This window comes from Sinohyriopsis cumingii, chromosome 16 (assembly GCF_028554795.1).
Source record: "Sinohyriopsis cumingii isolate HCF-2022 chromosome 16, ASM2855479v2, whole genome shotgun sequence".
Lineage (NCBI taxonomy): Eukaryota > Metazoa > Mollusca > Bivalvia > Unionida > Unionidae > Sinohyriopsis > Sinohyriopsis cumingii.
Window position 1 is genome coordinate 42,088,979 of NC_142976.1, and position 21,823 is coordinate 42,110,801.

The 21,823-nt window shown below is 37.0% G+C and overlaps 1 protein-coding gene and 1 long non-coding RNA gene across 2 annotated transcripts in view; one reads left to right on the top strand and one right to left on the bottom strand.

Moving 5' to 3' along the window:
• Window positions 1-19,948, bottom strand: part of LOC149780299 (uncharacterized) — a 36,362-nt gene extending 16,414 nt beyond the window's left edge. Inside the window, exon 1 of the long non-coding RNA XR_016415050.1 lies at window positions 19,750-19,948. This is a non-coding gene — a long non-coding RNA (uncharacterized LOC149780299). The remainder of the gene's footprint in view (window positions 1-19,749) is intronic.
• Window positions 1-21,823, top strand: part of LOC149780300 (bactericidal permeability-increasing protein-like) — a 61,400-nt gene that overhangs the window by 8,292 nt on the left and 31,285 nt on the right. The window contains exons 2-4 of the mRNA XM_089937131.1: window positions 18,107-18,206; window positions 18,587-18,715; window positions 19,957-20,030. Of these exons, the coding sequence (XP_089793257.1) occupies window positions 18,107-18,206; window positions 18,587-18,715; window positions 19,957-20,030 (303 nt within the window). The remainder of the gene's footprint in view (window positions 1-18,106; window positions 18,207-18,586; window positions 18,716-19,956; window positions 20,031-21,823) is intronic.

The following is a 21,823-nucleotide window of genomic DNA, read 5'->3' on the forward strand; positions in this document are numbered from 1 at the left end:
TGTCATAACAAACTATGAAGCAAATATTAATGGTATCATCAGACACTGCAAGTTGAAGAGACCAGTTGGCGTTGTTTCTAATACTGGCTATCTTAGATTCACTGTTGGGAGGAAAAGGTATCTATGTCATAGATTTATTTTCGAGTGTCACAACGGATTGATCGAAGATGGTTTTGTTATTGATCATCTTGACGGGGATCCTCAGAACAACTCCTTATCCAACCTTCGTGTTGTCACGCAAAGTGTGAACTCTGCACGTGGTAATACTGGAAGATGTAAGACAGTTCCTAGAAGGGTGATCAAGGCTACAAACACAGAAACTGGCAAAGAAATTATATTTCAGTCTATGAACGCGGCTGATATTGACTCGCGTGTGGTAAAATACGTCGCAGAAAATATAACTAAATCTTTCTCAAAAGTATATAAACAGAAAATCACCTTTCAATATTGTTGACTATCATAACCACATTGAATTATATTAGTCGCTGTATGTCCCCCTTATACTACTGAATTTTTAATTATGCAAAAGGGAGATTATTTTGTAATATATAGTTTTCTTCGTAAATTTCCGATTTTTATGGTCAGATTAACCATTTACGTCGTAATTAATTACTCGTAGAAGTATATTTATGGTTTCTAACTCACAAAATAGAAATTTCCCATCATACAACATAGCGAGAAACTGAGGTAATTTAACCGTTGTTATTGATCCGCAAGTAGCTGTATATGCTGCATTTACAAACCGTTGTTATGCACAAATCGATATGCAGTGATTCATGCCGCACGCAGGTTTGTATTTACAGTCTGTTACGAAAAACACTGTTATATTCAGAAACCGTTGTTATATTCAGAAACAGTTATTTAAATGTAGAAACTATTCCGCTGTTTTAATTCAGAAATGCTGTAGCTATATATTAACTTCCGAAACATATGTTTGTAATAAGATTTAATAGCTCAATCCGTGTCGTATTGGACTGTGACGCTCGCGGTCCAGGATCGAATCCCATGACTGACAATTGGTCGGTGGTTACGCATATTGGCGATTTTTATAATTAATTGGGGCACCGCCAGCCTCTCTCCGCTCTCAAAACCATCCAAACCACGTATCACCGGTGGTTAATACATGTTTTGTATTACCTACGGGTTGATTATTGGGGTAGGTGGTTCTGTTGAGCGGAGAAAATGGCCATTCATTCATTACATTCATTTCATTCATTCATTACATTATTTCATTCATTACATATTTACTGAACCTGCTAAAAGACTCGAATAGAGGTTCATTCATAATATATGTTTGTGCCGTCCCCCCTTCTTGGGCCTCTAGACCGTTGTTTGACGGGTTAGAAGCTCTCGTAGAAGGAATATTTCATGTGCCTGGTGAACTTGATAGAATGCGATGGCAAGATATGAGTTCTTGGCTGTACTGTCTTTCATTATATGTTTGTGCTGTCCTTGAAACATCCCGACAAACTCGCTAAAGACTCGATAGGGGTTCTAGGGATAATTTTTTTTTATTTTAAAGATTTATATGTTATATAATGAACCATGAAAATATCGAAGACATTATTTCTGCTATCAAAAAACTAGAAGAAAACAGAATTAATATATCTAATGAACTAAATCCTGAAAAAATAGTTTTTGATTTTGAGATTTTACAAGAACGTAAAAACCAAGGAATACACACACTATCATCTGAATATAAGCTCATGAAACGAATTCAGGCAGCTATGTTTCAGTCGCTAGCTACCGTAGAAGATGATCAGGTGAAGGAGTTCGTTCCTTTCTCCGCCGCAGTGGAAAAAATTAGATCGCTGTTATTCCGCGAGTACGAGGCAAAGAAAACGATTAGTACTCGTATAAGACAATTAAGAAAAATTATGTCAGACAGTAACCCCGTCCAAAGTAGTAATTTTGAAGATGACTGAGATCTTTGATGGGTGAGTTGGTACTTAGATTTATGCAATTTTGATGGGTGAGTTGGTACTCTGAATCATGCAAACCAATCAATTTTGTAATTTTGATGGGTTAGTTGGTACTCTGAATCATGCAAACCAATCAATTTTGTAATTTTGATGGGTTAGTTGGTAGTCAGATTCATGTAAAATGATCAATTTCGTAATTTTGATAGGTTAGTTGGTAGTCAGATTTATGTAAAATGATCAATTTCGTAATTTTGATAGGTTAGTTGGTAGTCAGATTTATTTTTTCTGAATTATTTTATTTTTTCTGAAATTGATGGGTTAGTTGGTACTCAGATTTATGTAAAATGATCAAATTTTCAGAAAAAAATAATAAAATATTTCTTAATCCGCTCCTTATTCATTCCGGAATATTATTTTTTTTAAGTTGATCGACTTTAATGCAGGAATGTGCCTGACTCTCTCGACGGAGTTCATTGTGTTAATAAGAAATCCTCGTTTCCGTGGCTAAATTGTTCTATGTTTTGTGAAAACGCGCATTTTCAAGTGTATAAAAACCCTCACGTGCTGGATCTTTCTACGATTTCACATACAGATTTATTACAAACTCTTCTCATCGTAGGTCAATTAAGCGATTAAGGTGGTCCGTGAGTTTGAAATTTATTCGTGACAAGTACTGATTATGTGTACGTAGATAAACAGGATTGGTTGGTACTTGTACGATCAAATCGCCAGGGGGAACTTGTGGTGTGAACGTGTATAGGATGTATCCTTGTTGAGCCTGATTTGATTTTCCAAGATCTATTTGATAACTGCCATCGATTACGTCACAAACTAGATTAACCGCGATCGTCGATGTTATATTAACGATTTCCGGAGATATGTGCCTACCGCCGCCATGTGGATCATTATCATGTCTGAGAACAGTTGCTGGTGGGGCTATTTTTCTCCACACAGCTAGTATTTCAGAAAAGTTTCTCGCGACCAGATCATTAAGTGATCTTATCAATTCGTCAGTTTCAAATCCTGGTAGTGTAAAATTTAATAAATCTGCTTCAGCTATTTTATGATGATCAATGTATGTTTGTTTGACACTTTTTTTTCTCCTGTATCTATAAAATTAAGAGCATTTATTATCTCAATAATGGTCTGATTAAAATATTTAAGATCCAATACAATTTGATTTAAATGTTGTATCGTTGCAATGATCTGATGTCTTAGATCGTCATTAGGATACTCCAGGATATAGTTTTTAAACAACTGTGCTAGTGTCGTTAATGTAGTTGTGTATTCAGTTTTAATTTCGCTAGCCCTTGATCTGAAATCTCTTTCATAAACAATATTAGTTGATGTTTTTGTATCAAAATCAATGATAGAAAACGGTGTCATAGGATAATATTTTCCATCATTAATAATACGAAAATCCCTACCAGTCCATGGAAACAAATTTCGGTATTTTGGAGTTGTTATAAACCCGGCATTGTCAGTGATAAAATCAATTAATTTTGGTTCTTGTGGTCCTTCATACACTGGCGCAATATCAGGCCAACCTAGTACGGATCTTATCGTGGACTGATAAATATCAACGACGTAATCAGGAGAGTTTATTTCAATCGTCGAGGACAGGGTCGGCTCATGAACATTAATCGATATTTTTGTTTCTTTTCCTGTTATTGATTTTATTCTACGAGCAAATTCATCATTGATTTGTTCGACCTCATAACTGCCAGTTGGTATTCCAACAACAACCCAGTCAGGTGTTCCATCAGGTTTGTTTTTATCAGCGAATACAAGCGAATTATTTGCTGGTGTACCATTAAATGATTTTGATCTGATATTTGGCCAGCTGTAATATACTCGTAATTGTGCTAGTGCAATTTCATTCGCGCGAATTGCAGTTGGAAAATTGATGTTAAATTCAGGATTAATCGAGCTTAGCGAGATCATCGTGGTCTTGTGCGGGGTTGTGTTCGTCACGATCTGCTGGAGTAATTCTGTCATTATTAATACTTGTATCTTTAATACCGATACGCTCGTCGTATATTTTAGTCATCATTGAAAACTCGAAATCAGATATAATTCCATCATTGAGACTCGCTGATAACAACGAGGATAATTTCGAGTATGCTACCGTCGCTGTGTGTAATTTTATTATGTAATCGGATAATTTTTCGTTCGTGCAAGTACATATTTTTTTTGTGATGATATTAAGCACACCTGCAATTGTCGTAGTTGCACAAACACAAATAGTTACAGTTACTGGTGCCATCATTGTCAACGCTGATAATATGACACCGGTTCCAGCAACAACAGCGGATACTGAATAAACAACAACGTCGATGATAACTAATCGTCGTTGATACTTTTTTATTTTTACTGTATATTGCTCGACTCGATCTTTCAACGCTGCCTGCCATTCACGAGCTTGATTGTATCTAAATCCTTGAACGTCGATGGCACTCATTATATTTTATGCCGTAACCAATTGAGGTGTTTCAGCTACAAATTCCAAACACCACCAGTAAGATGTTGCGGTTAATTTCTTATCAGCTGCTTCCAGAATAAATATTTCCTCGGTTCCGTTATTTAATATAACAGATACAACCCCGGAAAACCTGTCGGTGGAATGACGCCATGGAAACGTTGTAAATATTTCAAATTTTGCAGCACTAAACACAGACAGCCTGTACACGCCAGTGACTGTTGCGGTATATTTGATTGTATTATTTTGCTGCGACCATGTTGCAAATCCCGATGATACTGTGCATACGATGTTTGTGATATGTCCGGAAGTTATTCCGGTTGGAATTTTAATCAAGTTGGTTTTGTTAACGATCTCAGGAATTCCAGCCACGATGTTTTGCTGTGTTTGTTTAATCGTGTCAATGTTGGTCTTGATATCCTGCTGTGTTTGTTCGATCGTGTCAATGTTGGTTTTGATATCAACGAGTTTTATGTTGACGATAAGCGGAGTTCCGAAGAATTCTTCTGTGGTTTTTTGATGGTTTCTGCGAAATCTTGCAAAAGCGCCTACGTGAACGTCATACTCAGCCCGTAACGTGGATAATTTACCATCTACGGTGTCAACATACCTTTTCGTTGCAGCATCTTCGTCGGATGTTGGATCTCTTAAAACTACTATTTTGTTTCCGTTCATGCTAAGTTCACCCGTCATTGTGTCGCCGGTGTTTTTCACGCGATCAGCAACTCTTCTTCCAATTTCATCTCTAATGGTTGTAAACGATATACTTGAATCCCTGATTTTGCCGCTGTCAGTAAACACGGGTATATTATCCGCAACTGCACCAAATACTCGTCGAACTATATCATTCCATCTGATATTGCTCGTTTTTAGTTTACCATGTCGATCTTGAAAAATAACAACCTCATCTGGGTCAACTCCAGCCAGGTTCATAATATCAGCGAGGTCATCCTTAGTCGCGTACTTTGATAGATCAACGTCGCCGGGCTTTTTCTTAACACGTGAGGAAGATCTTCCGTAAATATCAACCATTATAATAAGACCTGTTGTTTCATCATCATCTTTATTTCCTTCCATGTAAGATTACATGATATAAGAATAAATCATCTGAATACAATCAATAAATATAAAAAAAAAAAAAATATTCTATATTGGAATACAAATTCTTACACAATATCAATCAACAAAGTGTTCGTCAACTCATAAGTTGCAAGTTTCAGTACCTTATTTACAGAAGATAGCTGCACACTGCATGACAAAGTATGCTGCATACAGGACGAATAGCTTGGAGTTTTCTTTGTCGATTACTCCTGATGGTAACCTTTTACCTAAAAGATATTGTAGTTGCAGCTCATCTTCTGCATTAAATAACGTAATGTGCAGGCTCAGGGGAAATTTATCAGTAAGGAAATCCCAGAAAGAATTTCGAAAGTTCGACATATAAGGACAACTAACACAACAATGAAGTATCAAGTCTGTATAAACATTCCCACATCTAATACACATATCAAGCTGTGTTTGTGGAACAGCAGCCCATAGTTTAGCTACATATGTAAATACCTTAGTGTGTTGTCTAGTTTTAGCCGACTGCCACACTGAGGCAGGTTGTAAGTATTCGTGTATCGAAGAGAATCTATCAAAATCTGCTTGATTAGACATACGAACTCTCCAGAGGCTATTTTCAAGACCAACAATTTTTGACCTTACAATTTCTTTCCAATTATGTTTATCTGGAATTTCAGAATGATGTAAATAATCAGTTAGATACCCGAGCAAGTCAAACTTCTTTGAGGTATAATATAAATTTGAAATTAACCCGCAGCTTGACATGCATCCGCTCAGAATGAAGTGAAATAACGCAACGTTAAACACACGTTTAGTATGTACATTGTTAGGCATCAAACACAATCTGTGTAAAAACATCAATTTTCTTCTATCAATTTCGGACTGCGCTGATGTCCATCCTAGCATTCCCAGGGCAATGTCTGATCTTGTATGTATTGGAAAACCTTGTAAATGTTTGGCAAAATACCTCAGAGTTTTATCCAATAAAGCGAGGTCACTTTTTGAAATGTTACACCATAATTCACTTCCATAAAACATTGAAGGGAAAATTACCTTTTTAATTACATTTGCAGCAACCAAAGGATTTAAACCATTCGGTTTAATGCCAATACCAAACAGACCGTGAAAAGATTTTTTCCCTTTCTTGCATGCATCGAGTATTGCGTCATGCGACGTCAGCTTTGAGTTAATCCGGTGACCCAGGTGTGTTGCCGAATCGGTGACCGGCAAACATGACGGGCCAAGATACCATTTCATATTGATAAAATTCTTGTATTGGGGTCCGAAAATGATAATGTATGACTTTGTAACACTAAGCTCGAATCGCCACTTATTACTGTAGTCGTATGCTATATCTAACAGCTTTTGTAGATTGCTAGGATATATAGCCAAAAGTGAAATATCATCAGCTAGGGTTGGATTTCCCACAGCTAAGGATCCAATCTTTGCTCCAAATCCACTATTTTCTAACTGTAGCAGCAAGTCATTTATAAATATTGTGTACATCAAGGTTGACAAAACACCCCCTTGTCTCACTCCTTGGCCAATTGAGAACCAATCTGAAAATTGCCCATTTACAAGAACTTTACTCTGTAAATTTGTATACATGTTAAAAAATATCAAAAGGGATTTACCCGTAATTCCCAACGTGAATAATTTAAAAAGCAGTCCTTCGTGCCACACGGTATCAAATGCCTTTTTTGTATCAAGAAAAGCAGCAAAAACCCGTGAACCCATGCTTACATTATATTGTACTGATTGCAACAGCACAAAACTCGCTGTTGTGCAGCCTAAACCTTTTTGGTAACCATGTTGTTGTGAACTGGGTATACTAGAATTAGTATCTTTGAGCCAAGTTACCAAACGTTCATGAATAATTTTCTCAAAGGTTTTGTAGATAACAGGCAGTAAAGTAACAGGCCTGTAACTTTCGAGGGAGTTCTTTGATTTTCTGTTACCTTTGTACAGTGGTATTACTAACCCTTTTTTGCAATCTACAGGTATGTAAGATTGATCAATCATCCGAGTAAATAAAATTGTCATACACTCGATGAGGTAGTCGCTGCCATAGATCAAATGTTCATTGCAAATTTGATCATGGCCCGATGCTTTTGATTTCTTTAGACCTTTAATGATTTCTCTTACTTCATTTAAACTGATACTGGTCTGTAAGGCCTCGATATGGCTTACTTCGTCCTGTAGACCCCGATTTAATTCTCTCTCTATAAATTCATAAAAGTTTCCGTCAAAACTATGGTTTAAATTCGGCGTGTGAATGTCCTCATAGTATCTAGCAAAGCCATTTGCGATGGAATCATCATCACGGACACAAACTCCATCAGTTGATAGTTCCTGACAAAAATTTGTATTGTTCCCTCTCTTAATGTTGATCATTTTCCAAAAGTGTCTTACATCGCATTCATGTGCTTTTTCAATTTCTTCATACACCTCCCCCATATATTTTTCCACAGCCAGTTTTTGAACGTTTCTAAAGTCTCTCTTCTTATCTTTATATTCTCTGTAAGAATTAAATTGACTACCCCTCGGTCTTCCCTCATTTATCCAAGTATACCTAGCTTGTCTTTGAAGTTTATGTGCTTCTTTGAGTTCATTTGACCAATATGGTTTGGCATGATAATTGAATTTAGACTTTGGAAGCGCGATGTCGCTTGACTGCTGTATTGCATTAACAATGTGCTGGTAAAAGCTATCAACATTGTCCGAAATAGTATCTATATCTAAAGTTTTCAGGCGAAGGTCCAGCTCAGATTGATAGTTTTTCAAGATATCAGCGTTTAATTTATTCCAGGCTATGTTGTTTCTCTTCATAGACTGTCTGAAGTCTCTCCCACAGGTCACTGTACGAAGGGAAGTAAGGATAAGGAGGTGGTCAGATATCGCGTGCTCTTCGTGATCTGAAACAATGTGCACACTTCGTAATCTACCTATGCATTGATCCGACAGTACAAAATGATCAATCATCGTTCTTGCTGGGGTGAACGTATAGCGGGAACCAGTGCATATTATTAAATGTCCAGCACTCACTAGATTATTATATCGCAAGAACTCATGAAATACTCTATCTTTGTAATCTCTGAAAGTGGCTGGTTCAGCTACTGCATTGAAATCACCAGTAAAATACACGTCCCCCAGCTGTGAGTACTGATCATAGAGATTTTGAATCAACTCAATTTGCGCTTTGTAACAATCTATGCCATATAATAGGGTCGGCATATATACACAAAAAATATATACATTTTGCATATCAGGAAATTTGAATTCTATGCCAACAACTCTGTCACTATTAACTTCATCTATAAAGTTAGCATATCTCATGAGAGAAGTTTTGCAGAAGATTGCAACTCCTCCTTTACCACATTTTATTAACATACAATTAGAGGAAATATCCTCTGCCTTAGCAGTGCATTTATAATCAGAACGAATAGTATCGCAAAATGGAAGTATGTGCTGTAATAGTTTATGTTCAGTTACGCAAGCTACGTCAACATTATATTTATCCAGCATTGCACTAAAGCTAAGAGCAGAGGACATAATTCCTCTAACATTCCAGGTCAGTATATTAAGATTCATATTAACTTGCAATATAGGCATATTAATACTTATGCATCGTGAAAGCAGGACTAAAATGACAAAGATGACAAAACACATTAACTTACGACAGAACATAATGGCAAATTTATGAACAATTAACTGTCACCCTAGTCACAGAATATCGCATCCTGCACCTTCATTTGCCTCCTGATCGCGATTGCTAAACCTGTCTCGCCAAGATTGATTCCCATACCACCTTCTTACATAAACACCTTTTGGCCATGTTACATCATTTTCAACAGTGTCGCAGTCTGAATTATATACAGTCAGCTTGGCCGATAGACAATTACGTCTACTGTGGATAAACTTTATGGATAACGGATCTATATCGTATTCTTTCAAGAATTTACCGAGGCCTTCAGCAGTAGATTTGACGCCAATGCCACCCACATAAAAGCGCCTTGTTCTACGTCTAACTACACCTTCAAATACAACATTCTCATTTTTGTCATCAACATCCTCATGTCCAACAATACTCTCTGAACCTATTTCTAAACCTGATTTACCAAATGATCTAGGTCTTTCTACCTGACCCCCAATAACGGTAGGTATCTTGCTAGGAGGGGTTTTCAAGTCTATACCTTTCACATTACTGTTGCTAGTAATCGGATGCCTAGCGTTCTCTATCCTGGTCGAAGTCGAAGTTAACAGTTTATTTTGATTCTGAATGGGTGTGCGCACAACATTTGTCACATCAGGATGAACACTGGCTTTATAAATCTGTGGGATATTTCCATCGAAGGGGGCGATATGTCTTCTAACGAAAGTCTGTGAAATTATATCCGAACTTTTTGAAACCAGAGTTTGCAGAGCACTGACCCCACTCTTTTCCATAGTTGTTTGGGCCGTTACACCGGTTCGTGACTCCACTGCCGTTGTACCTGGTGTAGAGTCGTCAGCCTCAACCAACACGGGAGACAAACAGTTGGACACTGCAGTTCTGTTCTGAGATTCACTTGATAGGCGGCAGCGAGGTCATCCTTAGTCGCGTACTTTGATAGATCAACGTCGCCGGGCTCTTTCTTAACACGTGAGGAAGATCTTCCGTAAATATCAACCATTATAATAAGACCTGTTGTTTAAAACGAATCGGTTGCTTGTAATATCATGCACAACTTTATGTGGCAGCCTGGATGATTTTGATATAGCGTCGAGTACATTAATTACTTCACGGCCGCATATTGGCGGATCTGTCATTGTTTGTGTGGACAGCGTTGAATACCAAACTTTGGAACCAGAGGTTCTTGCGTGGAGTGGTGCAACATACTTGATAAATTCAACAGGCGGAGCTAACCCGTATGAATCAAAATAAACGATTCCACGTGGATCAACCGCGTATGATACCCAATGAGTACCAGGTCCGGAACGTTCGTCGAGATTAATAATACCCGTTTCGAGTTTGTTTGGTTGTTTTGGTAATTGATCTCGCATGAAAACACCTCTGAAGTTTTTTATTTTTAATTTTTTAGCGGCATCAAGTAAATCAAAATTTGATGCTGGAACGTCTAACGTGGAAGTCTCAGGCCTCTCCCCCAACGAGATCCTGGCAATCTTAGGCCGCGTCCCTTTTTTTTGTATCCTGGCCCTGTTGCTTTCTTCAGAGCCATTCCAGCAGCTGTTCCAACAGCACCTAACGCGGCTGCCTTTGCTACGGCTGGCGCGGCAGCAGCTATTAACGCTGGAATAGCCGCGAGAAGTGGAAAAATACCCCCTGTTTTAATTGAGTCTTTAACCGCACCCGCAGAGAGATTGAGTTTGACGCCTGTTTTTGATTGTTTAGCGTCGTTGAAATGTTTAAGCTGGCGTTCTGATAATGATAGTTTATTTTGACCACCCGTGATCTGATCTCGCTTTAGTGATATTTTCATTCCGCAGTTTTTTGCTGAATTTGATTGAAGGTTTTTAATCTGACCGTGAGTCAGACTGACACTAACGTGTTGATATGGCATTTTATGATAATACTCGTGTTTTTAAATAACACGATTAAAGATTTTCCACTGGTGCATCAATGACCCTCATTCGACCACTACCACCTTCAAGTAACATGGCTTTATCGCTAAGTATAACCGCGATTGCTCTGTAATCAACAACACCTGTATTTAATGTTGCTTTGAGATGTATATCAACGACAGATTGTTTTGATAGATCAAGATGTTCTAATGAAAAATAATAAATCGGATATAAAGTTCTGAAATCATGTTGTGATATTTGCAACCCAGTATCAACATTTTGATCACGTCCCATGAATGACATTAAACGATGATATGCACGTCCTATACGATTCTGTTCATAATTTAGTTGTATGCTCTCTGTTGGTTCTTGTTGCCCGTTTATCCGTAAGGAAATATCCGTAATACCTAGTTTTTCAAATATCATGTGAGTACGTTCTTGATTACCTAATCGATCATAGTTCTGAAAAGCAATAAAAATATGTCGTGGTGCAGAAACACCCTGTTGTGATGCTATATGCCATGTAAACTGACCGTTAACGTTAGTTTGCATGCTATCCGTGCTTGTTGTTAACCATGACAACAAGAACTTATCACCAGTGTCCATGAAAGAAATCAACTTTTGTTCTTCTGCGATCGTTGGAGTCATTACCGGCATCCACAGTGAAAGTTTCGATAATACTACTTTACCAGCATCAGCAGCGGGTCTCCACAGAGCATCATTATCATCACCTTTTCTCACAAGAACAACCGTGTGTCTAGCTCCAAAAATAACCTTTCTAACATTCCTACAAAATCCAAAAATATGCGATAGTGGAATTGTGCATGAAAATCTTCTATCGGCTCCTAGCAACATACTTTTACGCGCTGCAAATCCCAAGTTGAAATTTTGGACAACATTTCTAATCACCGGCGCCACATCAGCATCAGCGTTATTGGCATTATTTCTTGGTCGTCCTATATCATACTGATCGCTTTCAGGGTGACCGGTATTATCTTTCACAAACATCATTGTAGGACCTGCTGATCTTGTATAATCATCAGAATATCTTGCTAATCATATTATTGTTGTAGCAACGTCGACATCTTTCTGAATTGATTCAATATTTTTTCCATCGATCATGTAAGTGGCGCTATCAAACAGTGCCATGATCCCGTTGTTGACAAAACTAACTTTTATCGCATCTGCGTAATTAGCATCGTTTGTTCTTACAATTCTACCTTCTACCTCAAGAAAAGCATCAGCGGGTAAAAAGTATCTACTTGTGTCATGAACTTGTAGTTCAATTCTTCCACGTTGATCTGGTACTCGTGCGTCATAAGAATAAAACTGATAATCACGTACCGATTCATCTTTAAGGACAGGTGCTTCCATGTCAAATGCTGTGTCGGATACGCGCTTGAACATTTTATTATAATTATTTCGTCTAACACGTTGATTACCGCGTTCGGAAAATTCCACCTCGGGAAGTTCCACTTCGGGAAGTTCCACTTCCTGATATCAAACTTGAGATATTATTTCCCGATTCACCGAGTCCCTGATCTGCTAACGCTGCTAGTTTCTGATTTGCAGCTTGATTTATTATTTTACTTACGTCTGCGGGCATAATATCAGTACTTGCCAATTTCACCGGTGGTTGTCGTTTTCGTCACAATAATCGTGCTAGTCTATCTTTGATCGCCGAGAACGTCTTACCAGCAACATTGACAATTGCACCAGGCGCTTTATCACGAACAATATCGATAGCTTTCATCAATAATTGTTTTGCAACGGGTGCTGCTTTTGAAGCTATCCTTGTGAATAATCCCCGAATGACATCACCAAGTCCATCTCCGTAAATAACACTATAGATTGGTAATCGTGAGTTTACCGCTCTGACCTGTGCGGGTTTACGATGATTATCATGCACAATCATCTTATTTTATTTACCATTTATCTAATCGCGGTGACTAATCATCAACGAGCTCATCAATAAGTTCTCGGTAAACGCCGATATCCATGATGCCGCCGCGAAATAATCGCTGGCAAATATCAGCTGCTTCATTGGTTATTTCTGGTGAATTATTTCCGGCGCGTTTTCCTCCCATGGGAACCTCTAACTGTGACACGTCATTGAGGATATTATCAGGACATAAACCAGATCCTGTTTTAGGTTCATCTTGAGGTGTTTTAAATACTGGTGGTTGCATTACCGGAGAAAGTACTTCAGCGAAGACCGGGGAGTCACTTCTTCGAAATCCATGTGGTGAATCTGTCGGTGTAAATGTCATTTCCGGCGCGGAAATTTTACGTAAATGTGGAGGAAGTTTCCGCTGGGAGGGTTGTTCTTGTCCTAGTTGTTTTATTCTCTCTTTATAAAGTCTTTTTACTTCTTCATGAAGACTTTCGTATTCTGGACCTCTAGCTTGTTTTTTGTTGTAATATACGCGATATATCCATTTAATGAAATTATCATCATTTACTTTTTCATGACGTGGTTTTAAAATACTAGATTTATTAAATATACCAAATAATATCATTTCAGGTAATTTTTCTCTTTCAGTATTTCTAATATCTTCAACAACCCCTTCGTTAAATCTTGCAATTAATTCTAAGTTTTCTCCTACTGGTTTGGATTCAGATGCACGTTTTTTTCTCACGTCGGCGACTTCAGTACGAAGTTTTTCAATTTCCTCACCGACAGGTGGAGGTTGAGTCGCAGCTATGCCAGGTGGAAGATCTCGTAAAATCTTTTTTGTCTGTTTAGTTCTTCTTGCTATTTTTTCAGTCTGCACCGCAGTTTGTTTTGATACCGGAAGAAGATCTTCTTTGATGACTGTTGTAACTTTCTCAGTAGCTGCAGTGACGGGCTTAAACAGTTTTTTAGTTTCTTCTTCGTACTCAACTTGAGCTTCTTGCTGCGCTTGTAGATTTTTTCTAAATGAATCTCTAACAGGAAGAAATTTTTTAATTGCTTCTAATCGTTCTCGAGCTATCCTTGCAGTATAAGATTCCGGATGTACCATTTTATTATAACATAATGATTTAATTATTATAACAAGGTGATGATAAAATTAAACTGATATCATCAATATAATGAACAACTGTGTGTGGTTACGTCAAAGAACAACAGATAAATGCAGCAAAAGGTGTCGTGGAGAATATTGTAAAAAACATAATTATCTTATAAAGAAAAACCCTCATGCTGGTCCACGAAAATGTGTTGGTTGTAACAACGGCGTTAGAGGATTATATCAGATTTGCAAAAATTGCGGCGGAGATCGATACAGAAGTTTGATGATATATTACAAAAAAAGAAAGAACATAAAACCAAAAATAGAAAAACCACCATCAGAACTTGAATATTACTTGAAACATAAAACAAATAAAGATGAAACAGATGAAGATGAAAAGAAAAATATTCATCAAACTTAAAATTTCTTTACAACATGGATAGCAGCAGAGAGGGCTCGTCTACAATTCTGTTTGGGACAAACAATAATCGTAGACGCGGTATTGACCTCTATGAGGGGTCACTATTTTTTTGGGTCCAAACATAAGGGTGACCACTCCCCTAAGTGGTCTGTTCACCCTCTCTGCTGCTATGTGATATTCTAAGCGACACGGTTATCCTTTAATTGACTTAATCCCAATTTCTCCTGATCATTTCTACACCATGGACAGTTATCTTGGGTGACGGACCCCATTGAAACGGCGTACTTTCCAAACACTGGTATTTGACACCTAATGGAAAAGGTCAAAGGAACTCCGATTAACATAAACCGAACTTAACTTCATGTAAGGTTTAAGGGGCGTGAGATAAAAATGGTATACAAAGAAAGTGAAATTGCATTAAAAAATATGTGCATTAATTAAATGTTTTGAACTGCTAATATATTGTATTTTAATATTTTCTGCAGAGAATAGAACATTTAATTTTGGCAAAAGGCATTGCATTATTTGTCTTGTTGGGATCACAGTGTATAAGTCCACATGAGTCTGACGTTTTATCAATAAAGTACGGCGAAATCTCTGACAACATAAAAACACCTTATCGGTAATATAATATAAATATAAATTTATATTACCGATAATGTGATTTCATGTTGTCAGAGATTTCGCCGTACTTTATTGATAAAACGTCACACTCCTGTAATATATGATAGGGATAAAGGAGGTAATTACGGGGATGTGGGTACTAATTTTGCTGCGGTCGAGACAAAAAGGACCTACATAAAATATTTTTGCGAAAATTATAATATGTCAAGGAGGGAAAGTGCATAATTATTATTAAACAGAGTTTAATTTTAGAATAATGGATATTGTGTGAAAAGAATTCGTTCACAAATGTATAATACTTACGTACATTGAAGTATGTAAACTGTACAACTAGTGATACTTTGTTGTTGTTGAGTTTAATTATAGTGGCGTGCGCACAATTGTGCATGTGCCACTTTTTTCTGACTGCACCGCAGCCTGCTAGTTGTTCCTGGGGAAGGGAATGGTGCCACCTCCCCCAGGCTTTTATGGGTTCAAGGAACCCTGATAGTTTGGCCTCAATATGTGGGTCCATAAAGGTCCCTTACAGTTGAATGGTCGCTGTCATTAGTGGGAAGGAGAGCTCGGGAACGGTCCTGGTTGCTTCACATCGCTGGTTTCTTGTTGCATTTGCCTGGTGTTTCTTGCTTCTTTTTTTTAATATATAATTGTTTCTTTTCTCTTTTCTTTCTTTTTTTTTTCTTCTTCAAAATGTTCTAAAAAGGGGTGTGTGTTCTATGCTGTGTATAGAGGTTGTTAGTAGAAATCATGTATGAAGAGAGATTTTCCAGGTTATTATGGTATTACTAGTCGAGGTGTTTAGTGTGTACTTCCTACGTTATGTTATTTGTAAGTTTTTAGATATTGCCTCTTTAAGTTATTTATTTATTAATGTTTTTAGAGACTGAATGTTATTTATACTTTATTTAGCAAGAGACCAGAGTCGTTAAGGACATCTATGACCGGAGTCCTAGCTGATTACTCGGTTCGTTAAGGACATCTAGGACATCCGATTTTGCGGTTTCCTTAGTTTTTGATAGGTGCTTCTTAAGTGAATTATTTATTAATATTTTTATAACATTGAATGATATGTTGTGGGTTTTTATGTGGGGGGGGGCTTATAAATTTATTTAGCTAGTTACTGGGTCTTTTGGTTTTGTGGGGATAGTAATTGTATTTTGTTCTTAAGTCCTGCTGAGTCTACGAATTTATTTATATTTTTATATGCTGATTGTTTATTTTTATTAGAGTACATAAGTAACTCTGGGTATGTGTGTTGTGATCCAATCTCGTTTTGGTTTTTGATAAATATTTTCCTAGGGGGTTGATATTTTGGGCATATATTGAATACGTGGTGTAGATCTTCGGTGGTGTGGCAGTTAAAGCAGTTAATGGTTGCTGGTTTGGATCCTATAAACCTTCCAAAACTGCTTGCTAGTTTAGTTTTTCCAGTTATTATCCTGTTTATGGTTTTCTGTTCTAAATAGGTACCCTTAGGTAGCTGTATGTTCCTATCTACGTTTTTTTTTTTTTTTTTATTTCATGGTACTTTTTACCTTTTGTGGAGGAGTTCCAAAAATCTTGCCATTTTTGGTCTATATATGTTTGTACGAAGCTTAGTACTTCTGTAGAGTTATAGTTAAGCTTGATAGAGTTTTGATCTCCTAGTTTGGTTTGTGCAACTTTGCTGTTTCGTTGCCAGAGATTCCAATGTGCGACGGTATCCACATGAGCTCGACTAATTGATGTGCTGTGGTGATATCATCGATTAATTGGCATGCTCTGTCGAGGAAATGTTCCCTAGTGTGTGTATTGCGATTTTGGATCGATTTGATAACGCTTAGGGAATGGCTTATAATGACTGCTTTAGGTATTTGGTTGTCTTTGATCCATTGTAGTGATTCAAGTATAGCCCAAAATTCAGTGGCGTAAATGGAGCAATAGTCAGGTAATCTGGATCCCGTTTGTATATTGAATTCAGGGATGACTATTGCTGCTGCTGTTCTTGGTGGGTTGTTTGTTTTTGATCCATCGGTATATATTATTAGTGATACTAGGAACTTTTGTGATACGTAATTCTTGAATAACTTCACGATGAACGTACCAACAGCGCATTTATGCAGATGCTTTAGAATGAATGAATGAATGAATGAAAAGTTGTGAAGTTACACACATTTTACTAGAGGTGCGCATTTTTAGCGGTATACCGTTTGACCGTGGTATTGTTTCACGGTGGTACATTTTCACTGTACCGGTAATTCGGTAGTTTCCGTCAGTAAAGAATATACGGAAATTCCCAATTAATCTTGTTACGGCTTAAAAAATGGTAACAGCGCGATTTCATTATTCATGACAAAATAGTTTTTTTCTTCTTCAAAACAGTATCTTTTCTTTATAAAACAGTTGTATCTGTCACAAGTTAATGGTCAATATTACAAATATAATTTCATTTTTTTTCTTTCATCGCATGTTTAACACTTTTCAAGTGTGTCAACGCGTTGGGCCAATAGGATGCTGTAAAAAATATTCGGGCCAAATCCAACTTTCTGACACATTTGGGATTAAAAAAATCAACAGCAACAAAACCACATGTCATGTTTTAGATTATTTTTTTATTAGCTTATGTGCATATGTTAATATGTTAATAAGTACATGTATTCCTTTATAAGATTGCTAATCATCCTATGATTTTCATATCGTAACCTCGGCAAGCGAAGATGATGACTCTACGGCTCTACCCTACGTTGATTTTATTAGAAGTATCCAACTTTTCTACAAGAGCAAAAAAAAAAAAAAAAAAAAAAAAAAAAAAAACCAACAAACAAATGATTTTGTTTCTTGCTCCGAATAGAGTTGTCAATATCCATATATCATTCGTTTTAGATAATTGTAATTCTCGTCGGAATAATTTCAAATTGTTTTTGAATTTATGCGATGGGAGTCTTCCTTATGGACAGACTAACTTACATATGGATATGCAGACATAAAGACGAACTAAAGTGGAAAGCAAACCGACAGACATTCACCCAGAAAATTATTTATTTTAAATTTTGCATTGCAGCGGATCAAATTGCAATAGATCTGCTCTCTAACGCCATAAAAACAGCAACTGTGCCAGATCAACATGGCGACACAGGTGTTGTCAAGTATGATTTAACAGGGTAAGTAATTCCATCTCGACTTAAATCTGGATTCTATTACATGAAAATGTTTTACGTCAGTTCGTTGAAGTGAATATATAGAAAGTACTGATAAAGCAAAGCATGATATATATACATCCGAGCTAGTGAGATTAAATAATGACAGAAATACTTATTTTTTTAAAAACATTTATCATGGTATAGATGGATCCCACTAGGTCTCAAGTTTATTAATGCTGCCCATAAAAAAAATTCATTCATCGAGTCCGAAACACTCAATTTTTTATATTATAATAGTTGCTTTATGTTTCTTTCTCATTAAATGAAGAGTTCGAAACATATATATATATATATATATATATACTCGCTATCTTATTATTCTGATTATTTTATCTCTTTAGATTTAGAGTGACTGGTTTCTCGCCACCCCAAAGCAGTATTAACTTGATACCGGGTTCAGGAATAACGTGGGCTGGGAATGGGGCAAAAGTGTCTATGTATGGAAACTTCCATTACAAGCTGGACGGGATGTAAGCACACTTAAATAACCTAAGTTAGCATTGACTGTTTATCTCGTGTTTTCTGAATTTTTGTCAATTACACATTTTTCAATCAAAGCGATGTACAACATATGTGAAGACCCTTGTGCTTGTCTACTTTATTTATTTATATTTCGGCTCCTTAAACTGAAAAGAGTCCTTAGATGGCGATTGAGATGTTCATTTATCATTTAATTGATCTAATCTCTCTGAAACCCGTTTGTTAGTACACTGTCTAAAAGTGTAACCCATTAAACTTCAGTGCTGCCAATATCTGATTCTGTTCATTTACAAAATAAAGTGTGTGTATGTGTGTGCGTGTGTGTTTATGTGTATACCTTGAAAGTCATTGAAAGTTACTTTTGATTGCTCGTGGACTAGCAAGTCGATAGCGAACTCTGCTGGGATAGCTCGCATCGTTGCTTAAAATTCAACTGTCAGTCATACATATAGTTTAAAATAATGATATTATTATTTTATAGTTAAATTGTAAACAATGATACAGCCTCTGTGGGATAGCATTACTATGAGGTCTGGTCTAAATTTCACCAACGGACTGTATGTCTTCACTTAAATTTATGTCTGTAATCCAGCTATCTAATTGGTCGAAATTTAGGTCAGACTTCTAATTCACCAAAATCATAAGTCTGTACTTTTAATTTTATGAATTGTGTTGGTGAATCGCGACATTTTGTAATAATTCAATTTTGCAAGGTATTTTATTGTTTACAAAATTAATAAACAGTATTACATACTGCTTTAATATGACTGGCAGAAATTGACATCATGCATTATCCTGTGGCATGTACATGTACTTGCGATGTCACATTTCAATGTTATGAAGATATAATTTAAATGTCGTTTAAATTCTGTGATTAAAAAAATTAAAAAAAACTGTTTGGTAAATAGATTTACATGTAATGTATTGAATGATAGAGTATGTCACGAGCTGCAAGCAGTATGTAAAATATATAATTCACAACTTGAAACATAATTACAAGATTCTTTGTAAGATTAACACTTACGTAAGGCTTTTTATTCCTTAGATAACCTCAATCTGTTTACTCCCTCCTTAGTTTTTCCTCTTCGGCAGAAGTGAGGGTTCCTTGTATATGTGCCATCATGTTTGCACATTCTGATGTTCATCTACATTCTACAGTATAAAGAAGTCTTGACATGCAATCGACGATCTGCGATGAAAAATATATCTTCTACTTTATTTTATTTTCCAGCATTCCAATTGAAGACAGCGGGTCTTTTGACATCTCTATCAATGGCCTGTCGTTTTCCATTAATGCTGCATTCGGTTCGTATTTTCTCTTTCATAGTTTAAGAGGCGAATGACAATTTTACTTTTGTACGCATTATCCAACCATACACATTATGGTAAAGTTGTAGATGTGTTTGAGATTAACGTATGCACTTGGATTAGTGTAGTTTTTCCCCGACTTGACTCGTGAAACGCGAATTTATCTGATGAAATCAGCAGCATAGGTCACGATTGTCGTCAGTAAAGAGTCGACATGAAAGACACTATGTTTTTAAAAAAGTGTAATATTTATACCAGTGATACAAAACTAGATATTATCATCCCCACGACTTCCAACGAAAGCATTGCGGAATTTGTGATCTCTATTCTTAGGACATTTTGCGATCTCCATTCTTTAGTCAGTCTTTTCGTCTTCAGCATAATCTTTGGGTGTGATTACATTATGCCAAGGTGTTCGTCTTGAAACCCGACAGGATGTGTCAAAAGTTTAATTTACAAAATACGTCAATTATTGTAGCATTTTGCATATTTCGGTGTAATTACATTGTGCCAAAGTGTTCCAGTCTTGAAACCCAACAGGACGTGTCAGAAGTTTAATTTACAAAATACGTCAATTATTGTAGCATTTTACAACATAAACTTTTATATGCATGCATGAAAGAAAATAGGTAGGGCGCATTGGAGGATAATGTCCCTTTGTCATGTGGGTGGCGCGGAAGTTGGGGGCTGGCAGCAGGATAGATTTTTTCCTCGGCTTGTTAATAGTGTATTTTATATGAAGGGAAGTTGTGAACGAATTCAAAGAGTTTGTACCACCAACAAAACAACAACAACAAAACTTTGTGAGGCGTAAAGATTTTCTTTGGCAGGTATTCAAAATTGTTTCAGCTAATCTCATGTAGTTAAGAAAAATTATGCAGTTCATGACTTCCTGGTAGGTAAACATAAATTATAGCTAGGAAAATGGGTGCTTTTTTTAGGGCTTTAGATCGAAGAGAAACCCCAACTCCACCCCATCCCCTGCTAGGACCGGAATTAGGGCAAGGCGAGTAAGTACTACCGTAACTCCACCGAACAGGCCCCGCTACCATCAAACTTTAAGGCCGCGCCTTTTTGCCTGCTCAAGGCCTTGAGGTGGAATTGACTAAAGTGTATGGTTATGTAATGTGAGCAAACACAATATTGTGCAAACTAAATGCTGAAACTCTTCCTGTTGACTGAGATTTATTCGCTTTTATTTACCTGATATAGTCCGTTTACAACCATATCTAGGGGCCTCGAGTGGCCGAGTGGTCTAAAGCGCTCGCCGTTACGGATCACTGCCATCTCACCTCTGTCTGCGTGAGTTCGAGTCTCAGCCTCGGGTAAGGTTGGTAAGTGAGAAAGCCTGCCAGTAGCTTCTCGTGGGTCGGTGGTTCTTCCCGGGGTTTTCCAGGGTTCTTCCTCCACCAATTATACTGGCCGCCATCTATAGCCTATCTTGTGCTGAAAAATAGCGTTAAACCCTACAACAACAACAACAACCATATCTAGAATACATAACCGGTATTTTATAGGACCGTCTCTGTTTATTTTCCTGTTTAAAAAGGGCAGAAATGCAAGCTATGTGTGCTCTTTTACGTCACAGGCGTTACTCACGGGTACATATTTTTTAAATATAGTAGTTGTAAGCTGTGAAAAGGAATGTCAGTCGCCGGAGATAGCTTTCACATTATGAATTCCTTGCACACTGTTTGTTCACTGTAAAGCTCCATTCGGTGTAGTTAACAGAGCAAGGCATGTCGACAAGAGTTATACCGAAATCGACAAGAGTCAGTATAATTAGGTAC